Source organism: Pseudopodoces humilis, chromosome 5, assembly GCF_049639895.1.
Source record: "Pseudopodoces humilis isolate 2021_Gansu_Grassland_sample_001 chromosome 5, ASM4963989v1, whole genome shotgun sequence".
Classification (NCBI taxonomy): domain Eukaryota; kingdom Metazoa; phylum Chordata; class Aves; order Passeriformes; family Paridae; genus Pseudopodoces; species Pseudopodoces humilis.
The window spans coordinates 18940903-18956090 of record NC_142204.1 but is presented as its reverse complement, the minus strand read 5'-3'; the positions used below and the strand labels follow the sequence as shown (position 1 = coordinate 18956090).

The window sequence follows — 15188 nt, the reverse complement described above, 5'->3', positions numbered from 1 at the left end:
AGAATGTAGTCCAGTGTTAATTTAAATTGACAAATTACCTTTAAGATAATCAGAATAAAGGCATGGTGTATTTCTCACTTTCTGCTTGTATTCTGATTATTGAGAAGTCTAGTGGAAATGTGCACATCTAATAGATGAATTGGAGTGAAAAATGCCTTTCAGGTATAATCAGAAAAAAAAAAGTACAGTATTGAGAATTACCATGGGTGGTACAGATTTGAGAGTTTCTAGGATGAAAACCTGACCAGCTGTGGACCTTTAGCCCAGCAGAGAACTAGATATTGTATTTTTTTTCTCTCCTCAGCTAATTGCACTTAAACGAAAGATTTTTCCAAGGAGAAGGATCCAAAAAGAAGTTGGTCATGAACGAATCAAAGTGTAGAAGAGCTTTATTTTGGAGATCAGTCTACCTCAAGCTGTGATTAAGCATTTTAAATGTCTCTTTCATAAGTGTCTTTTCTGGTTTGCTGTTTAACTACATTGATATGAAGAAAAAAAACCATCCACCAACATTCAAATCTCTGCAGTATTCTTCATGATATAAAAGCTGCTGGAGCTGTGACAATGCAAAATAACAACAACAAATAATTGCAGGACATCTGTACATAGGCAGTTTTCAACAGATCTTACTTTACAACTCTTAGTTCATGGCCATGTTATCCTTTTTTATAAAAAGGGTTACCTAAACAAATGTAACTGCATTTATTGCAGTGGATGTTGCCAACTAGATAAAATGTTGGAAGGAAAAGTTGTTTGGGATCAGTTTAAGAAGTCCTTGATCTTGCATTCCAAAGCATTTTGCAAATTTCTGTCATTGCTGCTTTTTTTAGCCCTCCGGGGAAAATTGAGAATTATGTAACTTGTCATTTAAATTTAGAATACATTTATAGATGCTGACATTCTTTAAAGCACAGTGACAATTCATCTTCCTATTTGTAGTGTATAATTGGGATTTGAAAGAAAGGTATGCTACTAAAAAATTACATAGTAACAACATCTAATGGTTTATTTGAAAGATATTTTATATTTGGTGTATTATAGTCCAAAGAATACACAAAGAAATGGTGTTGTTTCCTGGCTTGATTACAAAGAGAAGGTTGTAATCAAAGGAAAATGATCAAGATAAAATATTTTACAAGCATTGTAAATAAAAAAAGCAGAAGTGCCTCTATATGAATGGGTAACAGTTTCAAAGTAGAAAAGTATGGGGAGCAGTGTTTCACTTCATAAAACAATATTTCTACCGACAGACAAAGCTGTGGTGTTTTTAAATTTAACAGGGTTTGCCCATGTATTTTGCTGAGATATCGGAGTAGTGTGGTTTTATGTGGGAAAGAGTACTGAGTCTTTTCAGGCAGAAATTTTTGGTGGTGTATCTTCACTTAATTGTATTAGCAGTACTCAAAAAGCATTAATTTTTGTAATCGGATGATGTACAAAATGTATGTGCATATGTGTTGTAAAATACTTGGCTTGCTTTGGAATTAACTAAAACGTGATGAAAGTTTTGTCTGCCGTTTCTGTTTCAAAGTCAACCGAGCTCGCACATTTTGGTAAATTAGCCAGGTATCTCTTTGAATCTTTATATCAAAAGCTCTTATTTTTTTTCCCGTTAAAAACCCTCCAGCTTTAATGATTTAATAGTAATCTGCAACACGACTCCGTTCTCCGAGTGGAATGACGCTTTTGAGCAGCGTGAGGAAGGATCCGCAGGCGCTGCCCACTCCTGAGGGCCGTCCCTGCCGCCCCCGTTCCCGCCCTTTGCCGGCGGCGGGAGGCTCTGAGGCGGCACCGTGCCCGTCCCGCCCGGGGCAGCGGCGGGAGGCGCTCAGGCGGCACCGTGCCCGTCCCGCCCGGGGCAGCGGCGGGAGGCGCTCAGGCAGCACCGTGCCCGTCCCGCCCGGGGCAGCGGCGGGAGGCGCTCAGGCAGCACCGTGCCCGGCCCGCCCGGGGCAGCGGCGGGAGGCTCTGAGGCGGCACCGTGCCCGTCCCGCCCGGGGCAGCGGCGGAAGGCTCTGAGGCGGCACCGTGCCCGTCCCGCCCGGGGCAGCGGCGGAAGGCTCTGAGGCGGCACCGTGCCCGTCCCGCCCGGGGCAGCGGCGGAGCGGCGTCAGGGCTGCCGGGGGCCCGCGGCTCTGGGGCCAGCGGCGTTCCCTCTGCTGCAACGGGAGGCTGCGAGGGGCCCTGTCCTGCCGCCTGTGCGACCCCTCAGGGTGCGCCTGAGGGCCCAAGTCTCCTTTGCTGCTCTGAGGTGGGTCCCCACCGTCAAAAGTCCCACGCAGGAAATTCACACAAGCACCGGTTTATTTAATATCTTTTTGGGGCCGGGTGGAAAAAAAGAGGTGAGTTTCTCTAAAATCATTGTTAAAATACACAGCTGTGGATTGAAGACGCTCAGATCGGCTAAAACAGGTACCTACACGGGATGGGTGAGGGCTGTGTGGGCTTGTGAGGTGGCCCGATTGTTTTACACCTGGCTGAGAAGGACTGAGAAGTTCTACGCTGTAAACTGATTTTTAGTACAATGAAAAGTGTCTATATGTCAGATAAAATAGATTCTTGCAATTCAAAGTTAAAGTGCCTTTGCAGCACAGGGGCGAACACTCTCCTCCTTTACATCGTGTCCTCAGCAGTCAGTAGTCAAAAAGCAGATTAAGTCTTGACAATTTCCTCTCATTTGAGGATAATTCTAATGCAAGTGCTTTTGATTTTCTAGTTAATAAGGACATTTGTTTTCCAAGACACTTGTAAAATCTAAAATTCTTCATACTACATAGAGAGGCATCAACCTCAGAAAAAGCTTGGTATTGAAAAGCAGTTTCTTCCTTAGCAGAGTGTGGCCATGTTTGTACAGATCCATGGAATTTGGGATTATAAAACATTTTCACAGCTATTGATAAATTTAAAAAACAAAACAAAACAAAAAAACCAAAAAACACCAGAAATAGGAAACTGAGGTGTGTGAGAGATTTGATATATTTTTTATTTTTTATTATTGTATATTCTTTATTATTGTGTGGGATGGCTTGTAGAATCACATTGTTTTCTATGGTTTATCATTTCTCTATTTTGGACAGTAGAATATTGGCATAGCTTTTGGGGAATACAGTATTGGCTATGACAAAATGTGTAATAAACCTTATGGAAGCTAAGATGGCAGACATCTTAAGAAAATGGATATTTATTTTTTTTCCAGCAGAATCAAGTACGTTTGTAATAGCCCTGGCATTTTTTTAGTATATTCTTAAAAGCATCACTGATGGGTAATGCTGTGGAATACCTCAAAACTAAACCAGTTCAGCACTGTTAAAGAGATACCCATAATAGTATTAATGTAAGCATGAAAATATATTTATTTTCAATTTATTGTGGAGGAAGTTAAATCACAAATACAGTATACTATTTCAGCAGGAAAAGATCTCATCATGGCACCATCAGGAAGAAAGCATGGAGGAAAAGCTGGTAAACCAGCACAGGAAGATCAGACCATACCTAGTTATGACTTTGAGGAGGAAAGAAAACTGAGTGGATCAGAGGAAGATATTAGAGAAGGTGTTTATATGAATTTTTTAGCACATTTCTAAAATGTGAATTTTATCATGTTTGTGACTGTGAATAGAAAGGAAGAACTTCTGAGTCAACCAGGAACTGAGCAAAACATGGTTTGTAATGCCTGAGACCACCAGCCTCCTACTGTGTAATTCTGATTCGTAATTTTCAAAATAATACAAATATCTATTTGTGGTTTTTCTTTTTAAAGGTACAGAATTACAGTACCTATTTTACAGTAAAATTCAGATTGGACTTTATAATATATTTTTGTTATTTTTAGCTTTCTGATGATTGCTGTATTGTGACTTGGGAATAATGGCGTAGCAGTGGACAGGAAAGTAAAATTGTTTGAGACCAGAGTAGAGAACTTAAAGCAGTGCCAGCTCCAGTCTGGCCCTGCAGAATAATTCACTGCCATCTGTCAACTCCAGGCTCAAAGTTACTGCTTGTGTTACTGATGGGAACTGACCATGAGATATGGTCAGGGAAATGGCATTACAGAAAAGTAATTATACTTTTAGTAACTCAAACAGCCAACACAAAGTATATTTTTGTAAATATTTATATAATCCGTCTTATTAAGGTGACACACCAGTAATGGACAAGCATGGAAAGAAAAGACCTCTGGTGACTACTCATGTTCCAGATGATGTGGGGTAAGGTTAGATGTCTGGGGACTTTTTACGAAATAATGAGGTCTTAAATAGATACCAACTTCAGTTATTCACAATGCTTATTTTTGCTTTGTTTGGGTGATAGATAATACAATAGTATTATCTAAAAAAAAAGTAGCATTTTAAATAGCAATTCTTCAGTTTCTTTGTAGATACTTTTTAACATTCAGAAAAATTTGACATATTCGTGAGTTCTTACAAATTTTTATTTCTTTTAAAAGTTTTCTTCTAAATTGTTGATAATTTCATTAAATGCTATTAATTTTTTTCCTTCTCATTTTAGCTGAAGATTTAGTAATACTTTAAATGATCCAAATACTGCATGAAAAATAAATTATTTTTATGGATAAATCTTAAAAAGTTTAATATTCATGGGCAGAGTAAATCTAATAAAGTATACAATGATATAGTTTTCAAGCAGATTGTATCTGTTGAGTTGAAAATACTGTTTTTACTGTATTGTAACACTGCCTTGTACACTGGTGTTATCATCTTAAAGATGCTGTAAAAACAACCCTGATATTATTTGCCTTGGATATTTTTACTGTGCCAGTCATGTTAACTGAGATGGACTTGTTTTTATTTGGTGTTCCAAATAGCTTTTTTGTTTTCTTTGTTACAGAAAATTTCATTTACTGACCCCTCACTTAAGACCCTTTAAATGCCTAATAGTGCCTCTTTACTGGAGAGTGAGCTAATAGATTTTAGCTTTTTAGCTTTTTTTATTTTTTTTTTTAAGGAAATTAGCCTGAAAAAAAAAACTCTCACAGGAGGACAAAAGGAATATAATTATTTTCTCTTATGGCAGTGGCAGTTATGTCACTGCTTAAAAGTAATAGGCATGTGAATAAAATTATTTTTAAGCATATTCAACAGGTCTTTAAAGTCAGAAAACGGGCAAATAAAAATTTGAAACACTGTTTTGTAGGGGTGAAGTACAGAATATGTTGGAGAGATTTGGAGGTAAGTACATTTACATTCTAATAAATAATTAAAAAAAAAAAAAGTTGCAGAGTTGAAAGTAGTTACTTACCATAAAATAACTTTCAAGACTCACATAAAATGACCGGTTTTTGTAGGATTTTTCAGCATTTCTGAATAAAGCCAGTTTTCAGGAAAAGAAAAAAAAGTTACAGCTAAGGAGAGCAAAGGGAAAGGAGCATATTATTATATTATTTATAATTATATTATATATAATTTATAATTATATATAATTGCATATTAATGAGTCACAGCTTGTAAGTGTAGATAATTACAAAGGAAAAGGGAAAGATGTGTGAGTACTTTGTATAATCAATTCCAATTTTAAGATGAAGTTTAAGACATAGTAAATATATTGTAGAGAAAAGAGACAATAGCAGTTGTCTTTTGGTCTCATTTAACTTTTTGTTACACTGACTTTAGAGGATACTGGGTGTGGCAAGACAAGTGAGAAATAAGGGGAATGTAAATGCTAATATAAACAGCAAAACAGAACAAATAGTTCTAATTCTAGACAAAAAATTTTGTAAGTAAAGTTTCATTGTGATATAGAATGAGAGAGCAGTCTGTACTTAGCACTTCCAGAAATCTTAGAGAACAGGGAACGGGCACATAAGAGAATTTCAGCAGTCAGAACAAATATGAATTTCTAGAACAGCCAGGTAACGAGGGTGAGTAATGCCAGTCATCCAGTGAAGAGAGATTTGCGTGTGTCACTTAGCAGGATTTAGTACAGTCATAATCAGATCCTCAGGTGACTTTACCTAGTTATATTACCAGCTAAATTCTAGATAGTGACAGATTAGAGAAAAAACACTTCTAACTTGTAAAGAATGTACAATACCTATCACAGAGTAAGCAAACATCGAAAAGCCATGGAAGGAAGGGAAACCATCTTAATGCCAGCATTACACACTCAATAACTGAATAATACTTTCATTATATGTAATAAAAGAAATCTGTACAGTCATTGCTTGCATTTCAAATTTAAGGTGAAAGAAGACCTTAAGTAACTGCTTAATCCACAAATTAGGACTTTTGGCTGTCACAAAATTACATATTTTGTATTACATATTAGAAAGGTTTTAGAGATCTGGCTATTCAGATAAGAGGAGGATTTAGATTCTAAAAAGTTTTGATTGCTTGTAATTTAAGACTCAAAAAAGGGGAAAAAAAGGGAAGGATGGAAGGAGGGAAAGTGAATGCATCAGAGATAGGATTCTGTTTGCACCGAAGAGTGGGTTTGGCTTTAGCAGAGGCAGATGCCTCAGCAAATTAGAGAGGTTAGACAGATGTTTCCTGAAACCTACAGGGAGAAGGAAAAGAAATTTACTTTTATTATTAATTTAATCTCTTTATCTATCTGTTTATTAATCTTAAACTGTGAATTGATAAATCTCCAATTGTAAACTGAGGTGAAACAAAACACAGTAACTTGTATTAATACTTAAAATGTACTGTCTCTCTGAAGTATAAAAATATTCATTCAGTATGTTCACAGGGATAGTAACCACATGCTAACCTTAATTTATGTCTGAAATTCAAGAAATTTGCGTATGACTGAAACAAGTATTGGTTAGGGCATGTGAGTCGCATAGGGAAGCAGCATTCACACCAGTGCCACCAGCAGGCTGAGGGACACTCACCACATCAGATCACAGGAGCTTCCTGTCACTAGAACACATCTCATTTGCTTCTCCAAAGGGTAACTCATCAGCCTTTTCACACATGGCTCAATGTATCCAGTATGCCTAATTTCTAAATTTTCTTTGACTTTCAGCTGACATTAACAAGGCTCTCCTAGCTAAGAGAAAACGATTAGAGATGTATACAAAAGCCTCACTCAAAACCAGTAACCAGAAGATTGAACATGTTTGGAAAACACAGCAGGAGCAAAGGTGACCTTTACTCTTGGTTTTCAAGCCTGTGGAACTAGATTCCCTTCTGGGTCACAGGATGGATAGTTGGTCTGTCGCCTTGCAATAGCAAGTACTGTATCTAATATTAAATATCTGCTCAGGGTCTCTGCCGCCTCCCATTGTGTCCACTTTGTTAATCTGACAGTAATAGTTAAGCACCTTCTCTCTTGAAAAGTCAAATTTAAGATTTGGAACTCTGAGAGCAAGGCACATTAAAAAGTGGGGCTTACTTTAATTGTTATGGAAAGTGACCCTTGATGTTATTTGTGTATTTCAAAACAATGTGGAGATTTTTTCCCCATTTTGGAATTTTCTGTTTCTACTTAAAAACTTTCAGAAAAATGTTCAGTAAAACTTTAATACCATTTTGGTTAAGAAAGTAAATAATTTTCACCTTGCTTAACATTCCTCTCACCTCTTAAGGCATATTTAATTACTACATCTGATACCAGATGTAGAGAAAAGTGAAAAAGGAGACAGCTAAAAATGAAAAGTCAGCAATACCTTCAAGTGTCTTAGTGTTGTTCTACATTTATTTGCATTTGAAACTTCTATGGACAAAATTCTAAGAAATAAGCTTATCAGTTTTGCATTATAAACGCCTTGTGTTAGAGCAAGCATCTATAATTATATTAGAAAAACATGGTAAATCTCTGAAGACCTAACACTGTTAGGAAGAAGAGTTGTTACAATTTCTTTTTAACTAGTATTTTATGGGAGTCTATAGATATATTCCACATCCACTCTGTGTGTGTGTTCAGTTTTTCAAAACATACAGTATTCAAATGGGGTCAGATGTCAAAATAGTCTATTTCTTTATCTATGCCAGCTTTTATTCTATTCCACATGTATGATGAACCTTGTAATTCCCTGTAGCATTTATCATACTTACAGATAGTGTCTGTTTGTAGGCAGAAGCTCAATCATGAGTTCTCCCAGCAGTTTATGACCTTATTTCAGCAATGGGATGTAGATGTGCAAAAGGCAGAGGAGCAGGAAGAAAAACTAGCGGTGAGTTTCCAGAATGATGCGAGTTTCACTGTATTTTCCACAAGGAGGGAATATTGTTTCAATACTCAAAAAATGTAAAAATGCTTTATGTAGTTTAAACATAAATATATGATTGTTTAAGTTTGGGAAGAGGGGTGCATTTATAAGCTTCACTGCACGTTTATAAACACTGTTAAGTGATGTCCTAGGCCAGCATACGGCTTGAGAAAAGCACAGACTATTTAAGGAGAAGTAAGACGCGCTGTTTCCATCCATCAAAGTCTTTGGGTTCAGGGAATAAAGGAAAGTAGTTGTCTTTTAGTATACATTGCTTAAAAATATGCCTGTATATAATAAACTTAAGAGAATTTGATCACTGAAAGAGGATAAAAACTATACAATGGAATGTAATCACGTGCTGTTGCTGTGTTTGTACTTCCAATACATTTGCAAGTTTTGCTCTTCCCTAAGGTAGCACATTCCTCTGGGATACCCTAAGAAGCTGTGGGGCATAGCAATCCTCATGGGATTTTACAGGGATAATTCAGGTCATAAGAGACCTCAGGAGGTGACTTGAGGCTTAATCCAGTTGTCAGTCTTCCATTAGTAAGAGCCAGGGTAACTTCTCAGGCAGAGATCCACATGACAAGATTTCCAGTGATGGCAGAATTTCTGATTCTGAAAAATGACACTGGTCTGCTGTCCAAGCACTCTGATTAACAACTGACGCAATTGTGTTTTTCTTTTGCTTCTGCTTCAGAATATGCTTCGTCAGCAACAAAAAGTTTTTCAACAGGCAAGAATAGTTCAAAGTCAGAGACTGAAAACCATTAAGCAACTCTACGAGCAATTCTTAAAGGTAAATCTTTTTCTTGGAAGGCAGCTGATCTTTATCATATCATTTAAAGCTCTATTAATTCAGTGTTTTAAGTTGTTTGGTATTTCTGTAACAAAGTAACTAACATACTAGACAAGAAGCAAAACTGGTTTGAGTACAGCCACACAAAAATTTTACTTTTTTAGTTAAAGGCTTTCCTCACAAGCAAAAATCTTCTATGCCTTAATCATCTTCATGACCCTTTGCTGGGCTCTATCCTGTATGTCCGTGTCTCTCTTCTACTCAGGACTCTGAACTGGACCCAGCACTCCAGATGTGACATCACCAGCTGCATGGCCCCCAGTATATGGGGCAAATTCAAGTCTATCAGTTTCTGAAAAACCTTAATTTCAGCTCAAGTAATTTCCCAGCTAGTTTTGAAATTTCAGTTATGATAAGCATGGTGTTTGGTTTGGGTTTTTTTCAAGCCTGGTAGTTGATAAAAATAAAACTGAAATGAAGCAACTCCTAGTTTAAAATAGTTAGAATTTACTGAGCATATTAGAGAAGCATTAATAAATAACAAATGTTCCAAAATGTCAAAAATGTCTTCATCAAAGAGGAAAAACTGAACAGAAGGTCAAGTATTATTTTGATTTTTCTTCTCAAAGAAGATCAAAAGGTAGAAGTCAAGCCTCAAATAAGCTTAAATAAATACAAATTAAGGAAAATGCAACTAGACACATACACAGAGGTAAATGTAATTGTATGTAAAAAGGGAAGATAACCAGGGAGTTTTATTTGGCTTATTTGGTGGGAAGTGTGCAAAGAAATGTAGTGGGGTTTATACTCCTCACTTAAAGTCCTGCAAGGTGGTCATAATATTCAACCCCTGGAATTCCTGATATATGTCTCTTCAATCTCCTCTTGTAGAACTATTATCTTAATTGAAATGCAGAATAAGTAGCTGAGACCTCACAGAGGCTGACTGGAGGGTTCTATTTTCTTCTCAGAGTACATACTGTTTGAATAGGAATGCAGACTGGAGTATGAAGTCCTGTATGATTCCTCTGCCAAGTTTGTGACAAACTCATCAATTATCTGTGATCACTGTAAAAATGAAATTGTAGCATGAGTAACAATTGGTTTGTTTGGTTGTTTTTAATTAACCCCTTGACACTGAGGAGTTCTGAATTAATATTATCCTTAACTTCAGAGCATGGAGGAGCTGGAGAAGAGCAATGAAAATCTTCTGGCTGGTGCCCAAAATGAACTTCGCAAGGAAATGGCGATGTTGCAGAAGAAAATTATGATGGACACTGTAAGTATCAGATCTATGAAGTTAGTTAAATGCAGAAACAGAACATTCAATTTAACATGAAATATTTGGCATTAATTTAATTCAAAGGAGTCATATTGATACAGCATTTGTTCAGCATTATCTCCTTTTCTTGTGACAGCAACAGCAGGAGATGGCAACTGTTCGCAAGTCTCTTCAGTCCATGTTATTCTGATGGCTCAGTGGAGAAGCAACATGTACCTAAGTAACATGATACAAGTACAGGCATTAGAAGGATGTTGAGATTTAAATGTTTCAAGGTTCCTATTAAGCTCTTTCCTGGATTGTTCTAATCTTGTCTGTTACTGTTGTAAGAACATATCTTAGTAAACTTTTATTACTGGGGAGCAGTATGGACCCCAAACCATTCACTGTCTGTTCAGCTGATTTTTAAAAATTTCATATCTACTTGCAAGAGCATTGGACTGTTTTAAATTGTTTCACTGTTTTTAATACCAAGTTGTAACAAGGGGAAGAATTAATGAAACATGCATTATCCAGGTTTTACATAATATCTTGAGGCCTTTAGATACATTGTACAAATAGAAGCATTTCTAACAAGCTGCAGATTTTCACAGTTTCAGCATTTAGTCTGCTGATATATTAGCTGTTATAAAAATTCACAGGGTATAACATAGCTCAGAATTGTTTAATGATGTGTATTAGGGTAAATTAAAGTAAATTTTGTTAACTTTTTTGTTAGTCTAGACACTGAACTATCTTTGTATTAGTAAGAGATTTATGAACTGCTGTAATTCATCCAGAAAACGTTTTTTTTTTTAAGTCAAATGATGAATTTAATGTATCTGCTCAAGTAACAATAATTAAACATTATTCATTTTGGGGTCTACATTTTGTAGAACCACTGCTAGAAGACATCTACCTCATTTATTTAGTACAGGCTATTACAAGCCTTTGAGATGGAATATTATTTTTTGCTATTCCAAATGACTAAAAATTTAGGGAGGCCTGTGTTTTAAGGGTAAAGCATTTATCTTTCATGTCTCTCACTACAGTAAATAAGTACAAACTAAACCATTGGCTTAGTGTGCATGCAGTTTGTTTTTACAGAAAACCATTACACCTGAATATCTGCCTTTTAAAATTAGGTAGTTGCCAACATATTTAATGCTTTGATTTAGTACAAAAGTAGATAAAACAAAAACCATCCACACACCCACACACACAAAATGTGATGTTATCACAACACTGTGTTTCAAAACCATATTTTTCTTCTCAGCCTACTAGCATTTTTTAGGTCAGAGTCAAGTCATTTGATGATGGTTCTCCAGGCCTGGAAGCCAGATTGGTGATGGCTAACTTGCAGTAACTTCAGCTATTTGGTTGTAACGCGTACAGAACCTCTTGTTCTGCCTCTGCTAGGATTCAGGACAATGAAAAATTCAGGACAATTCAGCAAACATGGATGTTATACTGCTACACTGAAGCGGTATGGGCCTCTCATGGGTAACCAGTAACAATGCTGATTTGTAACTACTGAGTCTCTGCCCTCTAAGGACAGTTAGAGGAGTCTATGAAATAGGTGACAGGTTCTGCTTCAGATCTTCAGCAGGTGGTTATTTGTTAGCATTACCTCCTGGTTTTGGTTTTATTTGTTACTATTCAGTCATGGTTCTGGTTTTCCGAGTGACTTCTGCATTCGTTTCCTATTATCCACATACCTCAATCATATCCTCAAAACTACTTGTACCTACTATGCCAGGACACAGTTTTGACCACTGTGGAGAACCCACTCATTTCACTCTAAAGATGTTGCTTGTGTCTTTTCATCAGGAGGTTAATTTGCTTACAGTATTCAGCCAAAGTAAAATGGTCATTATCTTCCTTTCTATTTGACCATGGCCTGGATTCAGGCTAAATTCATATGCAGAGGCTGTGTCATTTCCAGCCTCAAACAGGAGTAGTAGGATTCATTCTGAATTGATATTAGTCATTTTGGGGTGTAGTTGTTTGGCAGTAACTCTTACAGTTATCGCTCAAAAGGTTCATTATATTCTTCTTAGGCAGGAGGCTGGTAGATGCTATTTTATTCCCTCCAAACTAGCAGACAATACACCACTTTAAAAGCTCCCTGAACACCTCAGGAAGTATTTTTGAATTAATAAGCAGGTAGGAAGATGCAGTGGTAGTATTTTTAAAACAAACCATGGAATTCTTTATTGGATAACTCAGGAAGGACTTCATTAACTTGGAAGCTCAGGTACGTATCAGCAGCTGGAAGGAGTAATGCACACTTAAATTCGACATCTTTTTACATAAAAGATCGTCAAATGTTTTTGACGTCAAATGCTCCTCTTGAAAGGAGCTTAAGCTTATAGGGTTTGTGTGCAAGTAATCATTTTTTCATACAGATAACAAGTTAATTCAGCTCTTCTATAATGGCAACAGCCCTTAGACATATTATGTTACCCAGTGGATAACAGTGTTCTTAAAGGAAGAGAGAAGCTGATATTGGGCCTGAGTTCCTGTTTTGGAGAGTTTTACATTATGATTCAGTTTTGTGCTCTTTTGTTTGGATAGAGTACAGCGGTAGCTATGAGACAATAGAATCAATTGTTAGGTAAGTGAACACAGCAAAAACACCACAGAAGGAAATACAGACGGCTGGGCTGCAGTGCTGGAGCCACAGGCATTGAAGTTTATCAATGAACTTTGTCCTTCATTTGCATAGGCTTACAGATACAAGTTAGGGTGCCTGAAGTTAGAGTCCTCTCCTTACACAGTTACTTGTAGTCTAGATAACGATGAAGTACAATGAGACTAACCTTACTATGACCACAAAACCAGAAACTGGCCTTGAAAGAAAGTGCAAGCTAAAGTTTTATGTGGTAGCAGTAGGTTATGTACTTGGACACTAGAGAATGCATGAATTCTAAAGGCACTCGTAACATACTTTGAAGTAGAAGAAAATTTTCCTGAGCTGTACTTCCTTTACCTACTGCTCTGACAGCTTGTTCCTTAGAAGTACCAGGAGAGAGACTGAATGATTTTTACCTAATGGCTGCCTCACTTTACCAGTCTTAATAATGCAGGATTGAATTCATTGGTATATCTGACAACCACTTCAAAGCAGTTCCAACAAAACTTTAGAAACTAATGCTACAAGGTTAGACAATTGGGTTAGGGAAACATGAAACTCCTCTTTGAATTCTGGAAGCACCTTGGTTTGCATCTACATTCATCAGAAGAGAAGTACAGAATTAAAGTTACCTAACAAGAAATGGCAACATTTTTAAATGTAGTATTTGTGGTCTGAAACAGGGAAATATGTACTAGTGCAAAAGTACAACAGCATCTGCAGAACTTTGTATCTACTAATTCTAACATCTGGTAATGTCTGAAATACAGTGAACTTTCCCATAAAATTGTTTTCTTCAAAAGTTTAATCTGTCTTCCCAAAAAACAGAGAGGCTGCATCATTCCCCTAACTGCTTCTTCTCTTGTTCTTGACCTATTTCATCAGTCATTATGGTTTTGAACCTGCTCAGGAGCTTGATGAGATGAAATTCTGAAGACATGTATATGAAGATGAGCGGCAATCTGTAGGCATACACCACAGGCATATCTCAGCATATCAAACAAGGATATGAACTTCAAAAGAACAAAACAGAACAGGTTAAAAAAATATATTTTTTTAATTGTCCCTACTATAAATATGCTATACTTTAATCAGAATTTATCCAAGTGACAAGCCTAACATACATACATCATTGTAACATACAGCTACAGAGTAGTCTAGTTTAGAATTAAAAATAAAAGCATCACAAAACCCCAACAGCACTAAGCACAAGATCTGATAAAAAAAAATTCATCTGCAGTTCATAGAATGACTTTAAAAAACCCACATGGACTAAAGCATAATTTCAGGAAAGCTGGATAAATTTACTTTCACATCTCTATTCCAAGGAAAGCAAACCAGTCAGCTCCCAAAAACATATTTACATGGTTTCCTAGAACTCTGCAGTTACAGCAGAAATGTGAGCAAGTCAGAAATGGCAGAGCCGAATGACAGGGACAATTATAAATACATTCCTTAAAGCACAGTCCATACAAAAAGTATAAAACACTTACCAATGCTATCCACAGAACAATATATTCATCAATGAAACTGTTGAAGTACTGGTCCAAAAACAGAAGTCCTGGCCCAATAAATGCAGAATCCTGAAGAGAAATTTCACTTTTTGTCATGTGAGCCACCTATGTTTAAAAAAAAGAAAATTAAAAATTGCATCCCTGCAAGATTGGTGTAACTACCAACAAACAGGCATCACATCCTTGCCCAGCAATGTCCTCTTGGAAGTTGCATCTATACCCATGCATTTTAACTGTCTGCAGGGGTTCCAATCTCTAGTTTTCCAGCACTGTATTCAAATGGTAACACTGTAAGTATATTACTGAAAACAAATTCTATCCACTTGAAATATTGTTTTCAAGTCCAACTTGAAAATTTTGGCTTTTCCTAGCCAAAAGTTAACTAGGAAGCAGACCTTTCCTTAGGTGGCAACACTTGTTCTCACTGTAGAGTAAGGAAGTCTGTAGAATACCTATTTTCTAGTGTTTGAAAAATGTCATCCTTGGAGATAAAGAAGCACCTGGCTGGATTACTGATGATAGCAAATATGTAGTAAGGCAACTTTTTTTTAATCCACTGAGGAGTGTTTTATGTACAAGAAGCAAAGACTGAGAAGACAGAATAGAGACAGAAGAGTTTCTCTCTTCATTTTAATGATCATAGCAAATTCTCATTTCAGATAATTAAATGAGAAGTCACAGCACTGTTAGTAAGGCTTAAGAGACCACAGTTAGGATGTTAATGACAGAAAGTGCATCTCTAGGAATAACTTAAACAAGCCCATTCAACAGCAAATACATGTTTGAATCAGTGTCTCATACAA

At 36.7% G+C, this 15188-nt stretch overlaps 3 protein-coding genes across 11 annotated transcripts in view; 2 read left to right on the top strand and 1 right to left on the bottom strand.

Annotated features, from left to right (window-relative positions):
- The window catches only part of GNPTAB (N-acetylglucosamine-1-phosphate transferase subunits alpha and beta), a 39213-nt gene extending 37705 nt beyond the window's left edge, over positions 1-1508 (top strand). For both annotated transcript variants that reach the window (XM_005527887.3, XM_014256903.2), the window contains one exon: positions 305-1508. In XM_005527887.3, coding sequence (XP_005527944.2) covers positions 305-382 — 78 coding nt within the window. In that variant the 3' untranslated portion in view covers positions 383-1508. The remainder of the gene's footprint in view (positions 1-304) is intronic.
- Positions 1509-1937: 429 nt separating this feature from the next.
- Positions 1938-10643, top strand: SYCP3 (synaptonemal complex protein 3). Of its 4 annotated transcripts, XM_005527888.3 has the most exons (9): positions 1940-2251; positions 3409-3552; positions 4136-4208; positions 5155-5189; positions 6988-7105; positions 8038-8137; positions 8877-8975; positions 10150-10254; positions 10394-10643. In XM_005527888.3, exons 2-9 carry the CDS (start codon positions 3426-3428, stop codon positions 10445-10447), a joined length of 711 nt encoding a protein of 236 aa, XP_005527945.1. In that variant the 5' UTR covers positions 1940-2251; positions 3409-3425; the 3' UTR covers positions 10448-10643. The 4 variants fall into 4 exon arrangements, with proteins under 4 accessions (XP_087910969.1, XP_014112368.1, XP_005527945.1 ...); XM_088054843.1 differs by having other exon boundaries at positions 1938-2251; positions 3412-3552; positions 10150-10643; XM_014256893.2 differs by having other exon boundaries at positions 1939-2251; positions 10150-10643.
- CHPT1 (choline phosphotransferase 1) overlaps positions 10335-15188 on the bottom strand; it is a 20847-nt gene continuing 15993 nt past the window's right edge. Inside the window, exons 7-9 of one of the 5 annotated variants that reach the window (XM_088054840.1) lie at positions 14365-14490; positions 13774-13833; positions 10359-10473 (exon numbers count right to left, since the gene is read on the bottom strand). In XM_088054840.1, the coding sequence (XP_087910966.1) occupies positions 10429-10473; positions 13774-13833; positions 14365-14490 (231 nt within the window). In that variant the 3' untranslated portion in view covers positions 10359-10428. Of the gene's footprint in view, positions 10474-13016; positions 13885-14364; positions 14491-15188 lie in introns of those variants that run through there. The other 4 variants (XM_088054838.1, XM_088054842.1, XM_088054841.1 and 1 more) reach the window with 4 other exon arrangements.